The sequence below is a fragment of the Nerophis ophidion genome, linkage group LG13 (genome assembly GCF_033978795.1).
Source record: "Nerophis ophidion isolate RoL-2023_Sa linkage group LG13, RoL_Noph_v1.0, whole genome shotgun sequence".
Lineage (NCBI taxonomy): Eukaryota > Metazoa > Chordata > Actinopteri > Syngnathiformes > Syngnathidae > Nerophis > Nerophis ophidion.
This window is the reverse complement of record NC_084623.1, coordinates 34,100,768-34,125,649: the sequence shown is the minus strand read 5'-3', so window position 1 is coordinate 34,125,649 and position 24,882 is coordinate 34,100,768. Positions and strand designations below refer to the sequence as shown.

The 24,882-nt window shown below is 40.5% G+C and overlaps 1 protein-coding gene across 1 annotated transcript in view; it reads right to left on the bottom strand.

The window, feature by feature from the left end:
• The window catches only part of LOC133564478 (unconventional myosin-Ic-like), a 134,537-nt gene extending 117,274 nt beyond the window's left edge, over positions 1–17,263 (bottom strand). Inside the window, exons 1-2 of the mRNA XM_061918821.1 lie at positions 16,931–17,263; positions 16,678–16,854 (exon numbers count right to left, since the gene is read on the bottom strand). Of these exons, the coding sequence (XP_061774805.1) occupies positions 16,678–16,767 (90 nt within the window). The 5' untranslated portion in view covers positions 16,768–16,854; positions 16,931–17,263. The remainder of the gene's footprint in view (positions 1–16,677; positions 16,855–16,930) is intronic.
• Positions 17,264–24,882: the final 7,619 nt, after the last annotated feature.

The following is a 24,882-nucleotide window of genomic DNA, read 5'->3' as shown; positions in this document are numbered from 1 at the left end:
ATAGTCTTTCGTATGACTCGGCCGGGGTTTGAACTCATGACCTACCGATCTCAGGGCGGTGGTAGTTAATATAATTCGAGCAGTGGTTCTTAACCTTGTTGGAGGTACCGAACCCACCAGTTTGATATGCGCATTCACCGAACCCTTCTTTAGTGAAAAATAAAATCTTTATTTTTTTCAAATTCAGGACAAAGTTATATGTTTTTGGTAACACTTTAGTATGGGGAACATATTCTAAGTAACGAAGACTTAATTTAGAGTCATTTGGACACTAGGAAAACACATTCTAAATAATAAAGACTTAATTTAGAGTTATTTGGTTACGGTTAGGGTTAAGGCCATGCCGAATAAGGTATTAATAAGTACTTTATTAATGCCTTATAAGAGCCAATATGTTACTATTTTGCATGTTAATAAGCAACTAATTAATGGTGACTATGTTCCCCATACTAAAGTGTTACCATGTTTTTTTTTACTGGTGCACAAAATGAACCGTGCATGAACATCACCTTGTTCAAACAACATAACCAACTGAGTGCATGAACTCACAACAAATTACACACCTGCAAATCAGTCGGCTGTTGCCGTATCCGTAATACGCCGATAGGGAGAAGTTTGTATTTATACGAAGAGTCGGGTGTGTTTTGAAGTGAAGTGAATTAGTGGAGTGAATTATATTTATATAGCGCTTTTCTCTCGTGTCTCAAAGCACTTTTACATAGTGAAACCCAATATCTGAGTTACATTTAAACTAGTGTGGGTGGCACTGGAAGCAGGTGGGTAAAGTGTCTTGCCCAAGGACAAACGGCAGTGACTAAGATGACGGAAGCGGGGATCGAACCTGGAACCTTCACGTTGCTAGCACGGCCACTCTACGAACCGAGCCAAACTGGCCCTCCTGTCCTCCTTGACCTCCGCCGAACCCCTGAGGCCAACTCACCGAACCCCTAGGGTTCGATCGAACCCAACTACTGAATTAGAGTAACACATAGGACAAATATTTTCAATAACTTCAAATACAATATGAGTCAATGCAACGACATCAACAAAATCCAAAGTATTCACTTTTATTACACACAATTGCAACTACGACACCCTGAGTACAGGTCTATAAATGAGACAACAAATAACAACAACATTGGGGGTGATAAACAAAAACGGTAACTGAAAAATATCGATCTCATATTGGTATCGGTGCAATCAATATTAGGACTGATCACCAGCAAGCAGTCCCTCAACTTCCCCAGGAGTATGCTACAGTGCCTCACTTCTGGGACACGAACGCGCACGGTCACCTACATAAATGTGATAAGTAAGGCGGAGACAGAAAAATGACATGATTGCGTCAGAACTTCCCCAAAAGTCTCAATGGGTGTGGTGTGAACATTTCTTCCTTCCTGCTCTTTCACTAAAAGGACATGCTGTCACAGTGGTGCTCAAACTTTTTTCCACCAAGTACCACAATAATGAGCAACATGAAATTACAGTAGCTGAGTAGGCCTAAGTGTTCATCAAAAACAAGGCAGAGGTTTTATTTAACCATGTTGGCCATACTGCAGTAAGTCGGACACGTTTCCAGTGAGGGTTGGACTCCGCCCAGGCTGTCCTTTGTCACCGATTCTGTTCATAACTTTTATGGACAATTTGTAGACGCAGTCAAGGTGTTGAGGGGTTCCGGTTTGGTGGCCGCGGGATTAGAGCTCTGCTTTTTGCAGATGATGTGGTCCTGATGGCTTCATCTGGCCGGGATCTTCAGCTCTCACTGGATCGGTTCGTATCCGAGTGTGAAGCGACCGGAAAAGGGTGGCGTGCCATCTCCGGGTTGGGGAGGAGACCCTGCCCCAAGTGGAGGAGTTCAAGTACCTAGGAGTCTTGTTCACGAGTGGGGAAAGAGTGGATCGTGAGATCGACAGGCGGATCGGTGCGGCGTCTTCAGTAATGCGGATGTAGTATCGATCCGTTGTGGTGAAGAAGGAGCTGAGCCGGAAGGCAAAGCTCTCAATTTACCGGTCGATCTACATTCCCATCCTCACCTATGGTCATGAGCTTTGGTTCATGATCGAAAGGATAAGATCATGGGTACAAGCGGCCGAAATGAGTTTCCCCCGCCGGGTGGCGGGGCTCTCCCTTAGAGATAGGGTAAGAAGTTCTGCCATCCGGGAGGAACTCAAAGTAAAGCAGCTGCTCCTCCACATCGAGAGGAGCCTGATGAGGTGGCTTGGGCATCTGGTCAGGATGCCACCCGAACGCCTCCCTAGGGAGGTGTTTAGGGCACGTCCAACCGGTAGGAGGCCACAGGGAAGACCCAGGACAGGTTGGGAAGACTATGTCTCCCGGCTGGCCTGGGAACGCCTCGGGATCCCCCGGGAAGAGCTAGACGAAGTGGCTGGGGAGAAGGAAGTCTGGGTTTCCCTGCTTAGGCTGCTGCCCCCGTGACCCAACCTCGGATAAGCGGAAGATGATGGATGGATGGCCATACTGCAACATTAGACATGGTTTGAACATTAATACTATCTTTGAATATGGGAAAATAAAACACTGTACTTTGATCAAGTGATTCTTTGGCGTACCACTAGTTGGAGCCCACGTACCACAGTGTGAGAATCCCTGTAATGGATTCCTTTGCTCATGTACAGTATGACTGTTGTAGTTTATTTTGACGCAACTCAGCAACATGTCGTCATTGTTTAATTGTGTACTCAGAGTCAAAACACACCGGGTGGGCGAACCAATTCAAATATGGATGGTATCAATACCTGTGGGTTAATACTAGCGTGATGATGACGTAGCCATTTTTCAGTTCTCTGTTCAATTTCACAAACACAGATTGTGTTTATTTTGATGTGCATATTGTTGCATTGTGGGTATTGTTATATTATGTTATTGGACACGGGAGATTTGGGGAACAAAAAGCCAAATCATTTCAATGAGAGCCAATAGGAGTTCTTAACTATATTTAGTTACTTTGCACTATTGACCTTATTTTGCTCAAGCATTTGTACGTATTAAAAGGGCATAGTTTTATTTAGTTGTTTATATTGTTACATTATACTTTATTGTTAAATTACTTTGAATTTCATCCTTTGCTTTAGTATGATTGTAATCAATGATCAACAAATCAAAATCAAAATCACAAAACCAATAGAGAGCCTGATTTATTTTGTTTCACAAGTAGTATTGTCTTATATTGTTATGTTTATGCATTGTTAAATTATTCACAAATATATGTGTTGACTTTTTTATTCTGATTATAATCACGACCAACAAATAAAGACAACATCTCAAAATTAGTCAATAATCTTGAAAAACAAAACATTCAGTGTTATTGTAATTGTAATCATGATAAACGAATCAAAGTCAAAATCACAAAATCGTGAAATGATCTTGGAAAATTAAAAAATAAAAATAAAAAAAATATATCACAATCGGCAAAAATGTACTTATATTTCTGTGGTATCAGCTTTACACCAACATTTGCTGTATCGCCCATCCCTATATCTAACACACTGCTGACCTCATGCTGCCTTCAGGAGCCTCTTGGTTGTCCTGTAAATATGTATCACAATGCTTCTGTCAATTGTAGGGATGTATCCATATGAACATTTCATTTCGTGGTTGTTTTCACCATAAATATCACGGTTGTCATTAATATCACGGTATCGTTGAATGTGCTCAATAAGTACTCAAACACACGTATTACCAGGTTTTATTTAAAAATTAAATACAATAAATAAGCCACACGATATACTTTCTATACAGAAGAAATGTGATATATAATATCACTTTGGCTGACAAAATATGGCTACTTGAGAGCCATTTATTTTTTAAAGGGTTTGAATATGTTTACATTCTATTTTAATTTTCAAAAGTTTTAGTGGGGGGTTTTTATGATAAAGGAAAAAGGTGTGTTGGGTGCTTCAAGTCCGGGTTTTTGGGGTGCTGAATGTAAAAATTCAGTCACACATTCTAGTAGATATATTTCTCAGATTAAACTCACTTTTCTCAAATGTATCTCATTGTTTTCGCATTGAAGTTTAAATTAAATGTTGATACTAAATATTACATAACTAATCCTAAATCTAAATCTAAATGTAAGCACTAAATGCTAAATGTAAACCTAAAAGTTGAATCAAAACCTATTTCTTAAATATAAACCTAAATTTTTAATCTAAAACTAAATCTAAATGTGAGTGCTAAATGTTGAATATAAAAATAAACTGTGCACCTAAAGCTAATTCTTCAATTTAAAACTGAATCTTAAATCTAAATCTAAATGTGAGCGCTAAATGTTGAATACAAACATAAATGTTAAATCTGAACCTAAATGTTTAATCTAAATTTAAATGTTAAATCTGAACCTAATTGTTTAATCTAAACTTAAATGTTAAATCTAACCCTAAATGTTAAATCTAGGCCTAAATTTTAAATATAAACCTATATCTTGAATATAAACTTAAATGTTAAATTCAAACCTGATGTTAAAGATAAACCTAAATGTTAAAGAACCATTTCAAATCTAAATGTGAGTGCTAAAGGTTGAATTTAAACATAAATGTTAAATCTAAACCTAAATGTTGAATATAAACTTTATTTTTAAATCTAAACTTAAATGTTGAATCTTGACCTAAATTTTAAATCTAAACCTGTATCTTAAATCTAAACCTAAATGTAACATTTAAACTTGATGCTAATGATAAACCTAAATGTTAAAGATACATTTTAAATTTAAATGTGAGCGGTAAATGTTAAATCTAAACCTAAATGTTAAACCTAAATCTAAATGATTACTGTAAACCTAAATCTTAAATGTAAATATAAATGTGAGCGCTATATATCTCGCCAAGTGTAAAGATGAATATTAATAGGATTTCAAATTTCCACCAATCTGACGCCTCTCCGCGACAAAGCCACGCCCACATCTTTGCCTCTCAGTGCAAACACCCCTGCACCTTTTTTACTGTGGAAGAAGGAAACACGGCCAATGCTTTATGACAAATAAAGCCAATAAAGTTGCACATTTTAAAAAAATGTTAGCTCCAAACGTGTTAGTGTGCATGGTGTGTTGCATAAAGACAATTAGAAAATATTAAAACTCTGCACTTCTGCGTTTGACAATGAATGGAATCGATTGTTACACCGAGGCATGCACGGGTCGCGGGGGCAGCAGCCTAAGCAGGGAAGCCCAGACTTCCTTCTCCCCAGCTACTTCGTCCAGCTCTTCCCGGGGGATCCCGAGGTATTCCCAGGCCAGCCGGGAGACATAGTCTTCCCAACGTGTCCTGGGTCTTCCCCGTGGCCTCCTACCCGGTTGGACGTGCCCTAAACACCTCCCTTGGGTGGCGTTCGGGTGGCATCCTGACCAGATGCCCGTACCATCTCATCTGTGTTTTCTTGATGTGGAGGAGCAGCGGCTTTACATAGAGCTCACCCTGGATGGCAGAGCTTCTCACCCTATCTCTGAGGGAGAGCCCCGCCACTCGGCGGAGGAAACTCATTTTGGCCGATTGTACCCGTGATCTAGTACTTTTAGTCTTAACCCAAAGTTCATGACCATAGGTGAGGATGGGAATGTAGATTGACCGGTAAATTGAGAGTTTTCCCTTCCGGCTCAGCTCCTTCATCACCACAACAGATCGACACAGCGTCCGCTAGAGATGCGCGGTTTACGGTCTCATCCGCGGAGTGCGCGGATAAACCGCGGGTCGAGCGGGTGACATGACGAAAAAATTGATTTTGAATAGATTCGGGCGGGTAGCGGTTGAACCATTCAGAAATATTTAATATACATAGTTCAGGGATTGGCAACCTTTACCACTCAGAGCCATTTTGACCCGTGTCACAAAGTAAAGAAGACAATAGGAGCCGCAAACATTCTCGCATATATGTGCTGGTGGTCACCCAGATAACAAGAATAAGGGCGTGCTATGAAGCCATTGCTTTTGACGCCTTCTACAACATGCACCAACTGCTTGCCAGTCCTACAAAATGTTGTATGTGGCTTCCACAGACACACGCACATGACTGCAAGGCATACTGGGTGATACAGAGTACACTGATGGTTGTGATATAAACAACTTTAACACTCTTACTAATATGCGCCACACTGTGAAACCACACCAAACAAGAATGACAAACACATTTCTGGTGAACATCCTCACAGTAACACAACATAAACGCAACACACCAAATACCCAGAATCCTTTGCGTCCACGACTCTTCCTGACTATATTACACACCCCGCTAGCACCAACCCTGTCTGACTGTCTAAATTGTCATTATGCAACACACCATGCACACTCACTCGTTTGGAGCTAACATTTTTAAACAAATGCAACTTTATTGACATTATTTTGGTCATGTTTCCCTTTTCCACAGTAAGAAAGGTGCAGCGGTGTCTTAATTGAGAGGCAGCGATGTGGACGTGACTTTGCAGTTGAGAGGCGTCGGATTGGTGGAATAGTGATGTCATAAAAATATTAATCTTTACACTTGGCGAGATATTTAACGCTCACATTTTGATTTTGATTTAGTTTAGAATTTAAATTCAGATTAAATATTTAGATTTAGATTTAACATTTAGCACTTACATTTAGATTTAGATTAAGATTTAACATTTAGGTTTAGATTTAACATTTAGCTCTCAAATTTAGATTTAGCTTAAGATTTAACATTTACGTTTACATTTAACATTTAGCTCTCACATTTAGATTTAACATTTAGTGAAGTGCAGTGAATTATATTTATATAGCGCTTTTCTCTAGGGACTCAAAGCGCTTTACATGGTGAAAACCCAATATCTAAGTTACATTTAAACCAGTGTGGGTGGCACTGGGAGCAGGTGGGTAAAGTGTCTTGCCCAAGGACACAACGGCAGTGACTAGGATGGCGGAAGCGGGGAATCGGACCTGGAACCCTCAAGTTGCTGGCACGGCCACTCTACCAACCGAGCTATACAGATTTAGATTTAAGATTTAGGTTTAGATTCAACACATAGATTTAAATCTAAGATTTAGGTTTAGATTTTACATTTAGATATCATTAAAGTCAACATTTAATTTAAACCTAAATGTGATGAAAATGAGATAAATCCGAGAAAAGTCATTTAAATCTGAGAAATATGTTTTCTAGAGAAGTGTGACTGAGCTCTTACATTCGGCACTACATACGGTTTACTTGATCTCACACAAATTCACTTCCTGTTGCGTATTACTCCGAGTATTGATCAGTCTGCTGCGATGAGATGGCGACTTGTCCATGGTGTATCCCGCCTACCGCCCGAATGCAGCTGAGATAGGGTCCAGCGACCCCAAAAGGGACAAGCGGTAGAAAATGGATGAATGGATGGATGATCGGTCTGGCTGCCCAAGACAGCACAGCCTGTAGGTTTAATGTGCACAGTTGAATGTATTCATTGCTCACACAGTAATGTGTTTATACAAGTTTAGATTGGGGAATGTTGGCCTTTATCGTAGAAAGACGATCATTTATCTTGTCTTCATGTTAGCTTTTCAGCTAGCTCTCCAGTAAATGGGCAGTCTGATTGGTCCCTGTCTTTATCCAAGTGTTATCAATCACGGTCGAATGATAATTTCATTTCAAAGCGGTAACTAACAGTGGTTAGAAGTTTTACCGCAGTTCATCGTTATACCATTTATCGTTAGATCCCTAGTTGATTGAAAATAATATTGAGTATTGTGTATTTCATCAGTGTTTCTCATATATTCATTTATTTGTGCGGCCCGACACAAATAAATTTGGACAGGCACAAATACATGTGGCACCCATAAACAATTTCTCTCATGTTCAAGTGACAGAAGAAAGTTTGTTTGTAGGTCTGTAATTTTTTGTTTAGCTTTGCATGTTATTGAATCACCTTTTGCAAATGCGTAATGGATAATTATGCAAATGAGGTGATTACATGGTTGGGCGTTGCAGTTCTGTCAAAAAAATTGTCAATCATGTCTTATTATAACATTATTGGATCATATATTATATCAGCACTATTGTGGACAAGCAAGGATGCTCTATCTTTCTTCTAAATCAGGAGAGCCAAACTCATGTTACCTCAGGGGCCTAATTCTGCAGCCACCAAACAGGATCCCCTCAATGCCTTGACTGCGCCTAGAAATTCTGTCCATAGAAGTTATGAACAAAATCGGTGACAAAGGGCAGCCTTGGCAGATGTCCAACCCTTACTGGAAACGTGTCCGACTCACAATGGAGGAAAATCTATTCCCACGCTGGCTGGACTGGTAAAATAATGGCATTAAAACTTAAAAACACTTCCTGTTTACGATTCTCATTTTGAGAGTTTTCACCATTAAAAAGTTTGGAAAAGCATTCAAGAGTTTCCTCAAATTACTGCATTGGTGAAATCCGCAACTGCCGCAACACATTCATGTATCCTCATTCTATTATTACAATTATAATACAAACAAAACAATTATCAAAATGACATCATAACTGAAATCAAGGTAACACAACTACAAACATAATAAATATTTAAGAATGAAATACAATGGAACAAACACAACAAATGAAGAAACACACATTTTTACAATGGAGTTCAAGGTGCGCATCGTGCATTAAATCAATTCCAAGCGCTGTATGGAACGCTAACTAAAAAGATGATAGTCATGTTGACTTAAGTATTTGCATGTTACGGTTTTGTAATTTTATCCGTTTAGTGGATACTTTACAATGAAAGAAGGTATTGTGTGTCAATAATGCTGCCATCTGCTGCTAGCCACAACAGGAGCAGCTGATTGCTTGCACCTGCGCTGATTGAAGAAGCGGCAGCCAATCCACAGGGCACTTAAAGCCAGCTGACACCTCATCTTTCAACAATCTCATGTGTGACATGGGTTACACCTGAATTGCTATTGCAACATCCAGTGGACACATTTAGAACTGCAGTTCTTCTCATTGAAAAATGTAGCTCATTTGTATATTTCCTGTGGCGAGGTGGCAACTTGTCCAGGGTGTACACCACCTTCCGCCCGAATGCAGCTGAGATAGGCTTCAGCACCCCCATTACCCCGAACGGGACAAGCGGTAGTAAAATGGATGGATGGATTTGTATATTTCGCAAAGTGATCTTGTGGGCCGGAATAAACTTGTTCGCGGGCCTGATACGGCTTGTGGGCTGTACGTTTGACACCCCTGTTTAAAAAATGTTTTAATCAATAATGCTATCAGCAAAACTGGCCCTATATTTATTTGATGTTACCTTCAGACTGACATTTGCAGGGTCGCCGACCCCTACTAGACAGTATTACTAATAGTCTAACCTCCATGAGAAAGAGAATACAGTCGTCCCTCGACACATTCCGTTTCAAATATTGCAGCTTCACCGCATCCCAGAGTTTTTTAAAGTTTTTTTAAGTGTGTTCTGCAACATTTTTGTCCTGAATTAAGCCTTTACAAGCATAACTATGGCTAAATGATTTTAAAAATATCAATATTGGAGTAGCCGTGGCCACCAAATGAGACCAAACCAAACAGATCACGCTGATCAGTACCGTAGCCACTGATTGGCTCAGCCTCAGGCAACATTCCTATATTGGATTAAAAGGTGACTCATGGGTGCTATTTAACCTCTAGACAGCTCTCAAAATGTTGAAAATGTTATTTAGAAGGGCGTAAAGTGTTTTTTTTAAGCTCAAGCCTTGAAAATATTCGGTTTATAATTGATGATTCCTACTTTGCGGAAATCCATTTTTTGCGATCGTATCTGGAACCAATTAACAGCGATAAACGTGGGATTAATGTTGTAATCAACTATTCATCCTAGTGTGTTAAAATATGAAAATAGCTTTTGTAAAAAAAAAGATCACGACTGTCAATGAATGTATTCCAGGGGTGTTAAACGTACAGCCTGAGGGCCGGATCAGGCCCGCAGGATGAGTTTGCTATGTATAAAAATTAACCTGAAATTTTTGAATGAAAGAAACTGCTGTTCTAAATGTGTCCACTGGATGTCGTAATAGCAATTCTTTGTATCTTTGTAGATGATGCTACATAATGTTAGTACATCGGTCGAAGAAAATGATCAAACTACATAAATAACATTCTGTATTTTGATTTTGATATAATTGTTTTTATTTTGATGGATTGAAAATAACATCAATGATTTGACTGATGAACATTGTCACATCATTTATTCAGAAAATATACATAACGACAAATAAAGATAAAATACTATTAACGGCAACATGTTAGTGTTTAAAAAACATCAACATTATGATTTGTACAATTTCAGAAGTTGTATTTTTAAACAAAGAAAACTATCTGAAGTTGTCTTTATTTTTAAGTTATCGTGCCGTGATTTTATCAGTCTGGCCCACTGGGAGTAGATTTTTCTCCATGTGGCCCCCGATCTAAAATGAGATTAACACCCCTGATGTATTCTAGTAAATGTTTTTTTTTAAATTAATGTTTTTGTGAAATTTGTCTATCTGTGTTGGCCCTGCGATGAGGTGGTGACTTGTCCAGGGTGTACACCGCCTTCCGCCCGAGTGCAGCTGAGATAGGTTCCAGCACCCCCGAAAGGGACAAGTGGTAGAAAATGGATGAAAGGATGGATGGATGTAACATTTAGTATTGCTTTGTATCCAGTCTATGTGAAGGTGACCTTAATTAGCCATTCAGCTGTCAATACCAACACTGGACTGTAATACACTGACATTGCCAGGGGGGGGAGGGATTGATTCAGCATGTAACTCTCTCTCTCACACACACACACACACACACACACACACACACACACACACACACACACACACACACACACACACACACACACACACAAACACATACACACACACTTACACAGACAGTGTGATTCGACCCTAAAGGAATGCCGGAACGGAAAAAAAAGTGAGGCAACGTACTGGAATTTCTTTGTCGTTTCCTCCCATCCCGACTGCAGAACATTCCACACCTCCCCAATTGTCTCTGACCAGCACACACTTCATTAAACACACATTCCTATGCTATACCTTCTAAATCAATCCTCCCACCCGGGGGAGATTGAAAAAACCCCACTCCCCTTCATTCCTGAGATACTGTAAATAGATAGGAGTCATTAGCTGTCCAGTATAATGTCCTCCCAAATGAGCCGTGAGCAGACGGCATTTAGCCTATATATATATATATATATATATATATATATATATATATATATATATATATATATATATATATATATATACATATATATATATATATATGTATGTATGTATGTAGTTTTATATATATATGTATGTATGTATGTTGTGAAGACTCTTCTTCGGCATGGTAATGCCGGCGTTGTTTTCCCAAGGATGCGTTGAAGGAGAACACAGCAATGGTATGTTATAAATGGATTTATTAAATAATAAAAGGCTATGAACAAAAACACTGGTGTAAAGTAAAAAGGTAAACAAAAGACGCTAGGAAAACACAAGGAAAACTAAAACTTGGTACGAGGACACAAAAGAGTAAACAAAAACATTCAGCATGAAAGCTGGAATATAAAGTGGCTTAGAGTGAGAGCTAGCGAGAAAATACATACAGGAGAATGATGAGAGTCGTCACGGTTGCACGTAGGCAAATTAGGATCCGAGAATGAGTAAACAGAAAAGGTGAGCTTAAATGGGAGGGTGAAAATTAGTAGCATGTGTGCGGGGCAAGACTAACAGGTGGACTGATGCGTAACCATAGTGATGGACAAAAACAGGAAATAAACGGGTCAGACAGAATGAAACAAAGATGGAAAAAACAAACATGTGAAGATCTGAGCAGCAGATCGCAAAATATGTAGTTTTATATATATACATATATAAAATATATATATATGTAAAATGCGTGTGTGTGTGTGTGTCTCTCTATATATATTTATATCCATCCATCCATCCATCCATCCATGTTCTACCGCTTATTCCTTTTGGGGTCGCGGGGGGCGCTGGTGCCTATCTCAGCTAAAATCGGGCGGAAGCCGGGGTACACCCTGGACAAGTCGCAACCTCATCGCAGGGCCAGCACAGATAGACAGAAAACGCTCACATTCACACACTAGGGTCGATTTCGTGTTGCCAATCAATCCATCCCCAGGTGCATGTCTTTAATATATATGTATATATATATATATATATATATATATATATATATATATATATATATATATATATATATATATAGTCAAGGTTTCTGTGGTTTATCCATTATACAGTGCTCAATACCGGGGTAGAGCGGAATATACGTTAAAAACACAGAGGCTATATTAACCCTACAAGCCTGTTTCGCAGGTTTCCCTGCTCATCGGGATTTAATTGCAATATAATCCCCTGACGAGTTCTATGTTCTTATTTGAAACATATAGAAATAGTGCTATCTAATTAATAGTTATTCACATGAGTGAACTCATTTTTGACAGCCTTAATTTATACATTTACTTATCAAACATATATATATATATATATACATATATATATACATATATATATGTATATATATTTATATATACATATATATATATATATATATATATATATATATATATATATAAATTATATATATGTATGTATATATATATATATATATATATATATATATATATATACATATATATATATATATATATATATACTTATATATACAGCCATTTTCTACTGCTTGTCCCTTTTTGGGGATTACATATATATATAAAAATATATATTCTTCAGACCACCAATCACGGACATGACAGCTTCATTCGTAGTTCTGAACAATGATTTATTTTTCAATAAATGTTCTTTGTGTTCTTTTTCAGTCATTGCGTTACGTGTCAGTCCGCGCTCTCTCTCATGCTCGTGCTCGAACTCGTTCTCCATCATCAACCGCCCCTCTCCTTCCCGGATGCTGCTCTTCAACAGACCTTCGCTGCAGGTCCGCAGCCGACAGCGGGACAGGGCAAATGGTTGTCTTGACCAAGATGGCGGTCAGGAGGCGGGGCATGCAGCAGAGCGGAGAGGCGGGGCACGCCTAAAGCGACACTGCAGCCATCAGCGTCAGGTGCGTACACAACACACTTGCGCTCAATCGTTACATCTTCTGCTGCAGCATAAAAAGAGTGGGGGATGAGCAATCATGGCAGAAGTAGGAGAGGAACAACCCGACAACAGCTGCCACGAGCGCGACGAGATCGACCGAGAGAAAGATGAGCCCCCATACCAGACGCAGCCCTCGGACACCGAAAGGTGCGCCACGACGACCAGGAAGAGCCAGCAAGCCAGAAACTGGCACGACAGACTGGCAAGACCTGTTGTTTGTTGAAAGAATAAACACGAGTCAAACCTGCTATGATGCGTCTTGTATCGATCGGCACTGCACCCAACGCGAGGACGGCTGGAAACCCGTCACAAATATTTTCTAATTGATATCTTGTTTGAAACTATATCAATACATCTTACAAACTCCATATATTGCCCAGCCCTTGTTGCAATTCCCGATTTAAAAAGGAGAGAAGTGGGGAATTATTGCGATCAGTAAAAGGTTCGGAACAGACCGATACGGTCAACATTTGAGCGGTCGTTATGTAATATTAGAACTGTTGAAGTGTACTGGGGGAAGTATTCTATTCGTGATAGCGTAACCTTGGCTTTTGCTCAGCTGCACAAAAGGGAGGGACTCACCTAACCCGAGCCCACTTTATCAAATTGGGATGGCTTAGAGTTCAGAAAAAGAGTACACCAAATCGCAATGTGCCTGGTATTCAAAATACTCAGAGAAACTGCCCCCCAAGTTCCTGTCCAAGTATTTCAATCAATCAATCAATGTTTATTTATATAGCCCTAAATCACAAATGTCTCAAAGGACTGTACAAACCATTACGACTACGACATCCTCGGAAGAACCAGAGTAAGTGATGCTCACAGGTACTACACGAGAGGGAGTTCCTCAGACCTCATCCCCCACAAATTCAAGACTTTCATGGGAAAAAATGCATTCTACCATTTTGCCAGCACACAGTGGAATGCACTACAAACCGACCTAAAAACTTGAACTTCCCTACTAAATTTTAACTGCCATAAAATCACGGCTCAGCTCAACCTCGACCTGATCTGAACCAAAATTGATCCCCAGCAACTCTTGGAAGCTTCAAACAGGTTTATCAGTGGTTTAGTGTATATCGATTTTCTCCTTCTGTTCTGCACACTCTTGGAGTCAACATGTGCATAGTCATGTACATTTGTCCTGGGCACGACGTTAAAGTGCATCCGGCAGTGGAGGCTCCTCTATGGGGTCTTCTTGGGGCAGTAGGAGGTTAACCCCTTTACTATTGTTACCCGAGGTGGCCCTAGACAAAGGCCTAGTACTTGACTGCCGCCTAAGCAGGAATACTGTGAAGACCTCAACGGTGGAGCAGGCGGAAGACGGTAGATGTAAGAACTACCACAACGGCTGCGATGGCGGAAGAAGGCACCCCCACATCCATGTGGGCCCAGTTATGGGGAAATACTGTAACAACCCAAGACCTCAACGGTAGAACAGGCACAGGATGATTGCTAACCCTATGGAGCGTCACAACGGCTGTGATGGCAGGGGAAAGCTGCAGCAGAAAAGGGTCCCCAGTCGTCTTGGACTCCATGCCACTGGACCCTGACCTGGATCTGTCAAGGATGGTGTGGTGACTGTCTTTGCACCAGTCTCCCAACGTTCAACAAAGTCACGCACAGGCATCCTCCATAAAGGGATACACCCCTACCAGGAGGATCGTCATACTTGCTTCGAGTGACCGCCGATGATAATGAGTCATGCACTTAGTGTATATTCCCCCCCCACTCTACTCCATTTTTTGTATATTTTGTTTTTCAAATCATCTGACATGTACAGTGGGGTAAAAAAGTATTTAGTCAGCCACCGATTGTGCAAGTTCTCCCACTTAAAATGATGACAGAGGTCTGTAATTTTCATCATAGGTACACTTCAACTGTGAGAGACAGAATGTGAAAAAAAATCCAGGAATTCACATTGTAGGAATTGTAAAGACTTTATTTGTAAATTATGGTGGAAAATAAGTATTTGGTCAATCATTCAAAGCTCTCACTGATGGAAGGAGGTTTTGGCTCAAAATCTCACGATACATGGTCCCATTCATTCTTTCCTTAACGGGGATCAATCGTCCTGTCCCCTTAGCAGAAAAACAGCCCCAAAGCATGATGTTTCCACCCCCATGCTTCACAGTAGGTGTGGTGTTCTTGGGATGCAAATCAGCATTTTTCTTCCTCCAAACACGACAAGTTCAGTTTATCCTAAAAAGTTATATTTTGGTTTCATCTGACCACATGACATTCTCCCAATCCTCTGCTGTATCATCCATGTATTCATTTTGGTATAAACTCAACTCGTCGTGTTTGGAGGAAGAAGAATACTGAATTGCTTCCCAAGAACACCACACCTACTGTGAAGCATTGGGGTGGAAACATCATGCTTTGGGGCTGTTTTTCTGCTAAGGGGACAGGACGATTGATCCGTGTTAAGGAAAGAATGAATGGGGCCATGTATCGTGAGATTTTGAGCCAAAACCTTCCATCAGTGAGAGCTTTCAATGGTTGACCAAATACTTATTTTCCACCATAATTTACAAATAAATTCTTTAACATTCCTACAATGTGAATTCCTGGATTTTTTTTTCACATTCTGTCTCTCACAGTTGAAGTGTACCTATGATGAAAATTACAGACCTCTGTCATCATTTTAAGTGGGAGAACTTGCACAATCGGTGGCTAACTAACTACTTTTTTGCCCCACTGTATACATGTACATAATTTATCCATTTCTTTAACAAAAAATTTAATATACATGTTACAGGTTATATAATTTTTATTTTTGAATGTATCAAATGTGACGAATATGGAATCGAGCAGTGGTTCTCAACCTTTTTTCAGTGATGTACACCCTGTGAACATTTTTTTAATTCAAGTTCTCCCTCAACAGAGCAAAGCATTCTTGGTTGAAAAAAAGAGATAAAGAAATAAAATACAGCACTATGTCATCAGTTTGTGATTTATTACATTGTATAACAGTGCAAAATATTGCTCATTTGTAGTGGTCTTTCTTAAACTATTTGGGAAAAAAAGATATAAAAATAACTAAAAACGTGTTGAAAAATAAACAAGTGATTCAATTATAAATAAAGATTTCTACACATAGAAGTAATCATCAACTTAAAGTGCCCTCTTTGGGGATTGTAATAGAGATCCATCTGGATTCATGAACTTAATTCTAAACATTTCTTCACAAAAAAAGAAATCTTTATCATCAATATTTATGGAATATGTCCACAAAAAATCTAGCTGTCAACACTGAATATTGCATTGTTGCATTTCTTTTCACAGTTTATAAACTTACATTCATATTTTGTTGAAGTATTATTCAATAAATATATTTATAAAGGATTTTTGAATTGTTGCTATTTTCAGAATATTTAAAAAAAAATCTCACGTACCCCTTGCCATACCTTCAAGTACCCCCAGGGGTACACGTACACCCGTTTGAGAACCACTGTAATAGACCTTTTGGCTTTTTGTGCCATGCATTTGCCTTTTTAAAGCATGACATGGATTCACTTCTTTAAGATGTCGATAAAATTCTCAAAAAGAGAAAAAGTCCGCCACTCGACCCGGCCCGCGATCCGACGACAGCGTGTGAACTGACCTTGCAGTGGTGGCAGTAGTTTTCCCCATTTTTCCCCGGCGACAGGATGATCTCCCCTGTTGGGATCAGCTTGATCCTCAGCTCCATCATCGTGCCTTTTTATGATTTACCTCTAAACTAACTTAATGAACTCCCCTGAAAAGCGAAGACCCACGTCTCCAAATCCTGGCCTCGGAGCTGAAAAAAATGCATTGCAAAAATCACTGTTTAAAGGTGGGGGGGAAAAAAGCAAAGTGTGAGTGAGGCGTGTTACCTTCTGTAGAGTAGGGAGTCACACTGAGGGCCGGCTTCCCCTCGCTACCACCAGAGGATGTTAGCACTCGGGCCGAGGGAGCACAGGGAGGATATGGAGCGCAAGATGGATGTCACAGGCAGAGGATGTGTGTCTTGCAAGGCTGACTGCTGTGTGCAGTTTCACATTTATGTGTTGAAAGGAGACGTTTGAGGGGGAAAAAAAATATGATCCCGGAATACCCGAGAAGGGAGTTCATCCCATTTCCTCCTTTTGGATAATTGATGGCGTTGCACACACACATGCATACATACACACACACATGCATACATACACACACACATGCATACATACACACACATACATATACACACAGCAAGTCAGAAGAGGGTTTCCTCCTAGAAGTAGCATCCTGTGGTATGAATTCCCCACCCCGCCCTGTATAGTGACTGTGTGCTCTTTGACGCAAGTGTGCGCTAAAGAAACAACTTCCCTTCGCAGACACAAGGCAAAGGCGCGTGTTGGCACCCGCGCCGTGTAAAACTAAGAAAAGACTCTTCCTGACTGGAGTGCAAAGTCTTGGGGGGGGGGACCTGGACACAACACAGCGCACATGTGACAGTAACGTGAGGACAGCTCCTAGGAGGAAAAGACAGCCATGGCATTTGTCGGTCTCTGTGACAGAAAATATAAACATCTCCACCTGGTTAAATAAACATCACCGACTTGACCTTCCGGAACCGTCTGCCTCGCAGCGTTCTTGTCTGTCCGCGCCGTGGGACAGTCACGATGCAGCAGTATGTTAAAAAATTTACCCAAAGCCAGGTGTGTCCAAACCAAACACGGGCCAACGACTTCAGTTTAGCCCGCGAGACGTCACAAGTTACTAAGCAATGTGGCCTGCGGTGTGTCGACTGCTTTGTTGTAAATAGCTGGCAGTCTAATTGCTGCAGGGTGGACAATGTGAGTAGATCACATCAATGACCATGAATTTTATTTCGAAATGAGCACAGATCAATCAGATATATTTCTGATTGATTACCAAACTTTGAGAAGGTCGTCATGGAAGTAAAAAAGTAGAAGTTGAATTTTCACATACTCCTAATATCCAATTGTATTAATCATTAATTACAAAAATCCATTATTTTAATATCATATCATATATATATATATAATATGTATTAAAATAATGGATATATATATCTATAATGTATGTATGTATACATATGTATATATACATATATATACATATATATGTATATATACATATTCATGTATATATACATACAGTATATGTATGTATATATTTATATATATACATATACATGTATATATATTTACATATATACACATATGTATGTATATATATGTATATATATATACATATATGTATGTTCACGTATAAATGTATATATATGTTCATATATATGTATATATCTGTTTATATATACATATAAGTACAAACCCTGTTTCCATAAGAGTTGGGAAATTGTGTTGGATGTAAATATAAACGGAATACAATGATTTGCGAATCATTTTCAACCCATATTCAGTAAAATATGCTGCAAAGACAACATATTTGATGTTCAAACTGATAAACATTTTTTTTTGCAAAAAATCATTGACTTTAGAATTGGATGCCAGCAACACGTGACAAAGAAGTTGGTAAAGGTGAAAAAAAAAATACTGGTAAAGTTGAGAAATGCTCATCAAACACTTATATGGAACATCCCACAGGTGTGAAGGCTAATTGGGAACAGTTGGGTTCCATGATTGGGTATAAAAGCAGCTTCCATGAAATGCTAAGTAATTCACAAAGAAGGATGGGGCGAGGGTCACCACTTGGTAAGCAGAGTGTCGAACAGTTTTGGAACAACATTTCTCAACGAGCTATTGCAAGGAATTTAGTGATTTTACCATCTACGGTCCGTAAAATCATCAAATGGTTCAGAGAATCTGGAGAAATCACTGCACGTAAGCAATGATATTACGGACCTTCGATCCCTCAGGCGGTATTGCATCAAAAAACTGACATCATTGTGTAAAGGATATCACTACATGGGCTCAGGAACACTTCATAAAACCACTGTCAGTAATTACAGTTGGTCGCTACATCTGTAAGTGCATATTAAAACTCTACTATGCAAACCCAAACCCATTTATCAACAATATCCTGAAACGCCGCCGGCTTGGCTGGGCCCGAGCTCACCTAAGATGGACTGATGCAAATATGAAAGGTGTTCTGTGGTCTGACGAGTCCACATTTCATATTATATTTGGAAACAGAGGACGTGGTGTCCTCCAGAACAAAGAGAAAAAGAACCATTCCGATTGTTATAGGCGCAAAGTTCAAAAGCCAGCATCTGTGATGGTATGGGGGTGTATTAATGCCCAAGGCATGGGTAACTTACACATCTGTGAAGGCACCATTAATGCTGAAAGGTCCATACAGGTTTTGGAGCAACATATGTTGTCATCCAAGCAATGTTATCATGGACGCCCCTGCTTATTTCAGCAAGAAAAGTGTTACAACAGTGAGGCTGCGTAAAATAGAGTGTGGGTACTTTCCTGGCCCGCCTGCAGTCCAGACCTGTCTCCCATCAAAAATGTGTGACGCATTATGAAGCGTAAAATACGACAGCGGAGACCCCGGACTGTTGAACAACTGAAACTCTACATAAAACAAATATGGGAAAGAATTCCACTTTCAAAGCTTCAACGATTAGTTTCCTCAGTTCCCAAATGTTTATTAAAGTGTTGTTAAAAGAAAAGGTGATGTAACACAGTGGTGAACATGCCCTTTCCCAACTTCTTTGGCACATGTTGCATCCATGAAAGTTATTTATTATTTGCAAAAAACAGTAAAGTTTATAAGTTTGAACATCAAATATGTTGTCTTTGTAGCATATTCAACTGAATATGGGTTGGAAATGATTTGCAAATCATTGCATTCTGTTTATATTTACATCTAACACAATTTCCCAACTCATATGGAAACTGGATTTGTAGTATCGGCATCGCGTGACAATATTCCAATCTTACAAAATTAAGGCATATATTTCAAGGTGTCGACAATACTGGCCCTGTATTAAATACTTGTTATCAGATCGATACCAAGATACTGCTGTATCTGCCATCCTATATATGTGTCATAATTGCACATTTTCCATCTTCACATAAGAAGTTATTTTAAAGCCTACTGATGTACATGATATTTTACAGTGCACAGCTGTGAAAATGTGCGACGCAACCAGTCTTCCATGACACATGATATCAGTGATGGGAAATAACAGTTACACACATCCTTTGACCTATGACCCTGACTGGAGGCATTCTTGACAGCCTGGCATCAACAGGAAAGCTGTGGCCTTGACACAAATGCATGCATACACACACACACATACACACACACACACACACACACACACACACACACACACACATTGACTCTGCTCTGCCCTGTTCTATTTTTAAATAGGAACACATAGTCTGAATGGTTTTCCAAGATAAACAAGATTGTTACTTGACACAAAGAGATAACCAATCAAAATTAGTACAAGCAACGACAGAATGCTAATTTAGCCTTATTATAAAACGACCAATAATCATTTCAAATATTCAAAGGGATGTTTTTGTCGGTTTAAAGTCCTGGATGTGGTGACATCATTAGGACCAGAGGGCAGATGCTATTTTTGTTCTTTTTTCTGACTCTGTGTGTAATCTTTATTACTTAAAATGGGCGTAACGCCCATTTGCTTTCCTACGACAAAAGTTTGCCCCGGTTGTTGTATACTGTCTTGGACAAATTTTTACCTAACAAATTCAGTAAGTCTACTTTGTACTGATAGTTTTCCTGTGAAAGGCTGCTCCAAATCCATTAATGTTGTTGTGCACTTCCTGGAAATGACAATTACATGATTACAATGTTCATCTTTTTATCATAATCCCCCAAAAACAGATTAACTCGCTGGAATATAAAGTCAATATAATATACATCCATTAACGTGGATGTATATGCAAAAGTGTAATATATTCATCTGTACAGTAATCTATTTATTTATATCTGCACCTTATTGCTTTTTTATCTGCACTACAACGAGCTAATGCAACAAATTGTTGTTCTTATCTGTACTGTAAAGTTCAAATTTGAATGACAAAAAAAAGGAAGTCTAAGTTTTTGTGGTAAAAATCACTGAATCTGCACATTTCCTGATTAAATACAGACCATAAACCTGATAAGACTGCTGCTGCTAATTTGGGCTGCCTGGTTAGTGCACTTAAAGGGGAACATTATCACCAGACCTATGTAAGCGTCAATATATACCTTGATGTTGCAGAAAAAAGACCATATGTTTTTTTAACCGATTTCCAAACTCTAAAAGGGTGAATTTGGCGATTGAAACGCCTTTCAATTGTTCGCTGTCGGAGCAATGACCTTTCACCCGTGACGTCACAATAGGAAGCAATCCGCCATTTTTTCAAACACATTACACACACCAAGTCAAATCAGCTCTGTTATTTTCTGTTTTTTCGACTGTTTTCTGTACCTTGGAGACATTATGCCTCGTTCGTGTGTTGTCGGAGGGTGTGACAACTCGAACATAGACGGATTCAAGTTGCAACAGTGGTCAAAAGATGCGAAAGTCCCTCGTTTGTTCTGCACACTGTACCGACGACAGCTATGCTACGACAGAGATGGCAAGAATGAGTGGATATCCTGCGACACTCAGCAGATGCATTTCCAACGATAAAGTCAACGAAATCACAAAGGTGAGGTTTGTTGATGTTACTGACTTATGTGGAGTGTGCTAATCAGACATTTTTGGTCACAGCATGACTGCAAGCTCATCGATGCTAACATGCTATTTAGGCTAGCTGTATGTACATATTGCATCATTATGCCTCATTTGTAGCTATATTTGCATCCAGCCTTTCCCTCCACCCACATTTAATGCCAAACAAACACATACCAATCGTTGGTTAGAAGCTGATCGCTGAATTCGTCCCCGCTTCCTCCCGTGTCGCTGTCTGTCGTGATATGGCTCAATAGCTTTAGTTTCTTATTCAATTTCGTTTTCGCTATCTGCCTCCACACTCCAACCATCCGTTTCAATACATGCGTAATCTGTTGAATCGCTTGTGCCGCTGAAATCCGAGTCTGAATCCGAGCTACTATGCTATACCTTTCTGTGCTATCCGCCATGTTTGTCTCCTTTGGCTTCACGCAGTGACGTCACAGGATATAACGACGGTTAAAATCAGGCACTTTGAAGCCGTTTTTCAGGATATTGCGTGGTGGGTAAAATTTTGAGAAAAACTTAGAAAAATAAAATAAGCCACTGGGAACTGATTTTTATTGGTTTTAACCCTTCAGAAATTGTGATAATGTTCCCCTTTAACATTTTGAAGTACACTGCGCTTAGTCTTAGAGGGGAACTGCACTTCTGGGGGGAGTTTTGCCTACAGTTCACAATCATTATGAAAGACATGACGACGGATGTTGTACGTTTTGTAAATACAAGTAGATAAAAGTCAGCCAATGGGAGTTCCACTAATCCATCCATCCATCCATTTTCTACCGCTTATTCCCTTTCGGGGTCGCGGGGTTAATCCGCCCATAAAATCCCCCAAAAAAACATCCAAAGAGCGCCAACAATACTCCATTTACATTTCGTGACATGAATATTAAGCAAGTATTAGTGATTTTGTTATTATATGTGCTCACGCAGACAAACTATTTAGAGTGGTGCCGTGAATACTAGCGTGTCTCTCTACATCATCGAATGGTTAGCTGCTTCTTTGCTCCCTATAATATTTATTGTAGATCAAAAATCCTGCATTTCAATTAGACAGAAGAACCCTGAGTAGGTATTCCGACAAGTTGGTACACTTTGACAGCCATTTAGGACACGAAACTGGCGAGGACGACACAAAAGCCGTTTGCTTTCATCCCCCCAAACTTCATCCCGTTTCTTTGCGAGGATTATGAAACATTTTTTATTTCGAAGAAACTATATGAACATCCTATCAGTCGGCATCCTAATGACAGCAGACCTTGTACAGTGAGTGATTTTTATTATGTTTGTTGGCTCCATGAAGACTGCAGTGAGTAATAATCAGTGATGAAGCAAAAAAAAAAAGCAAATGTGTTGTGTTTTTGAAATGAATAGGCCGTGTATGCCTAAAATACGTAAATATTATATGTTATAACAAATGTGCCTGTTAATAAATTACATATATACTTACAGGATGTGCAAACCCTGTTTCCATATGAATTAGGAAATTATGTTAGATGTAAATATAAACGGAATACAATGATTTGCAAATCCTTTTCAACCCATATTCAGTTGAATGCACTACAAAGACAAGATATTTATGAACATCTCCTCTCTGAGCTGCCACCTTACCGTGGTAGAGGAGTTTGTGTGTCCCAATGATCCTAGGAGCTATGTTGTCCGGGGGCTTTAAACTCCCTGGTAGGGTCTCCCAAGGCAAACTGGTTCCAGGTGAGGGACCAGACAAAGAGCAGCTCGAAGACCTCTATGATGAACACGAACAAAGGACTCAGATTTCCCTCGCCCAGACGTGGGTCACCGGGGCCCTCCTCTGGAGCCGGGCCCGAGGAGGCAACGTGGGTCACCCCTCCAATGGGCTCACCACCCATAGCAGGGGCCATAAAGGTCGGGTGCATTGTGAGCTGGGCGGCAGCCGAAGGCAGGGCACTTGGCGGTCCGATCCTCGGCTACAGAAGCTAGCTCTTGGGACGTGAAACGTCAGCTCACTGGGGGGGAAGGAGCCTAAGCTAGTGCGCGAAGTAGAGAAATTCCGGTTGGATATAGTCGGACTCACTTCGACGCACAGCAAGGGCTCTGGAACCACTTTCCTAGAGAGTGACTGGACTCTCTTTCACTCTGGCGTTGCCAGCAGTGAGAGGCGACAGGCTGGGGTGGCAACCCCCGGCTCGAAGCCTGGACGTTGGAGTTCAACCCAGTGGATGATAGGGTAGCCTCCCTCCGCCTTCTGGTGGGGGGACGGGTCCTGACTGTTATTTGTGCTTAAGCACCAAACAGCAGTTCAGAGTACCCACACTTTTTGGGTACACTCGAGGAAGTACTGGAAAGTGCTCCCCCGGGTGATTCCCTTGTTCTGCTGGGGGACTTCACCGCTCATGTTGGCAACGACAATGAAACCTGGAGAGGCGTGATTGGGAAGAATGGCTGCCTGGATCTAAACCCGAGTGGTGTTTTGTTATTGGACTTTTGTGCTCATCACAGATTGTCCATAACAAACACAATGTTCAAACATAAGGGTGTCCATATGTGCACTTGGCACCAGGACACCCTAGGCCGCAGTTCCATGATCGACTTTGTAGTTGTGTCATCGGATTTGCGGCCTCATGTTTTGGACACTCGGGTGAAGAGAGGGGCGGAGCTTTCTACCGATCACCACCTGGTGGTGAGTTGGCTGCGATGGTGGGGGAGGATGCCGGATAGACCTGGCAGGCCCAAACGCATTGTGAGGGTCTGCTGGGAACGTCTGGCAGAGTCTCCTGTCAGAGAGATTTTCAATTCCCACCTCCGGAAGAACTTTGAACATGTCACGAGGGATGTGCTGGACATTGAGTCCGAGTGGGCCATGTTCCACACCTCTATTGTCGAGGCGGCCGATTGGAGCTGTGGCTGCAAGGTAGTTGGTGCCTGTCGGGGCGGTAATGCTAGAACTCGTTGGTGGACACCAGCGCTGAGGGATGCCGTCAAGCTGAAGAAGTAGTCCCATCGGGTTCTTTTGGCTCATAGGACTTCGGAGGCAGTGGACGGGTACCGACAGGCCAAGCGGTGTGCAGCTTCAGCAGTCGCGGAGGCAAAAACTCGGACATGGGAGGAGTTCGGGGAGGCCATAGAAAACGACTTCCGGACGGCTTCGAAGCGGTTCTGGACCACCATCCGCCGCCTCAGGAAGGGGAAGCAGTACAA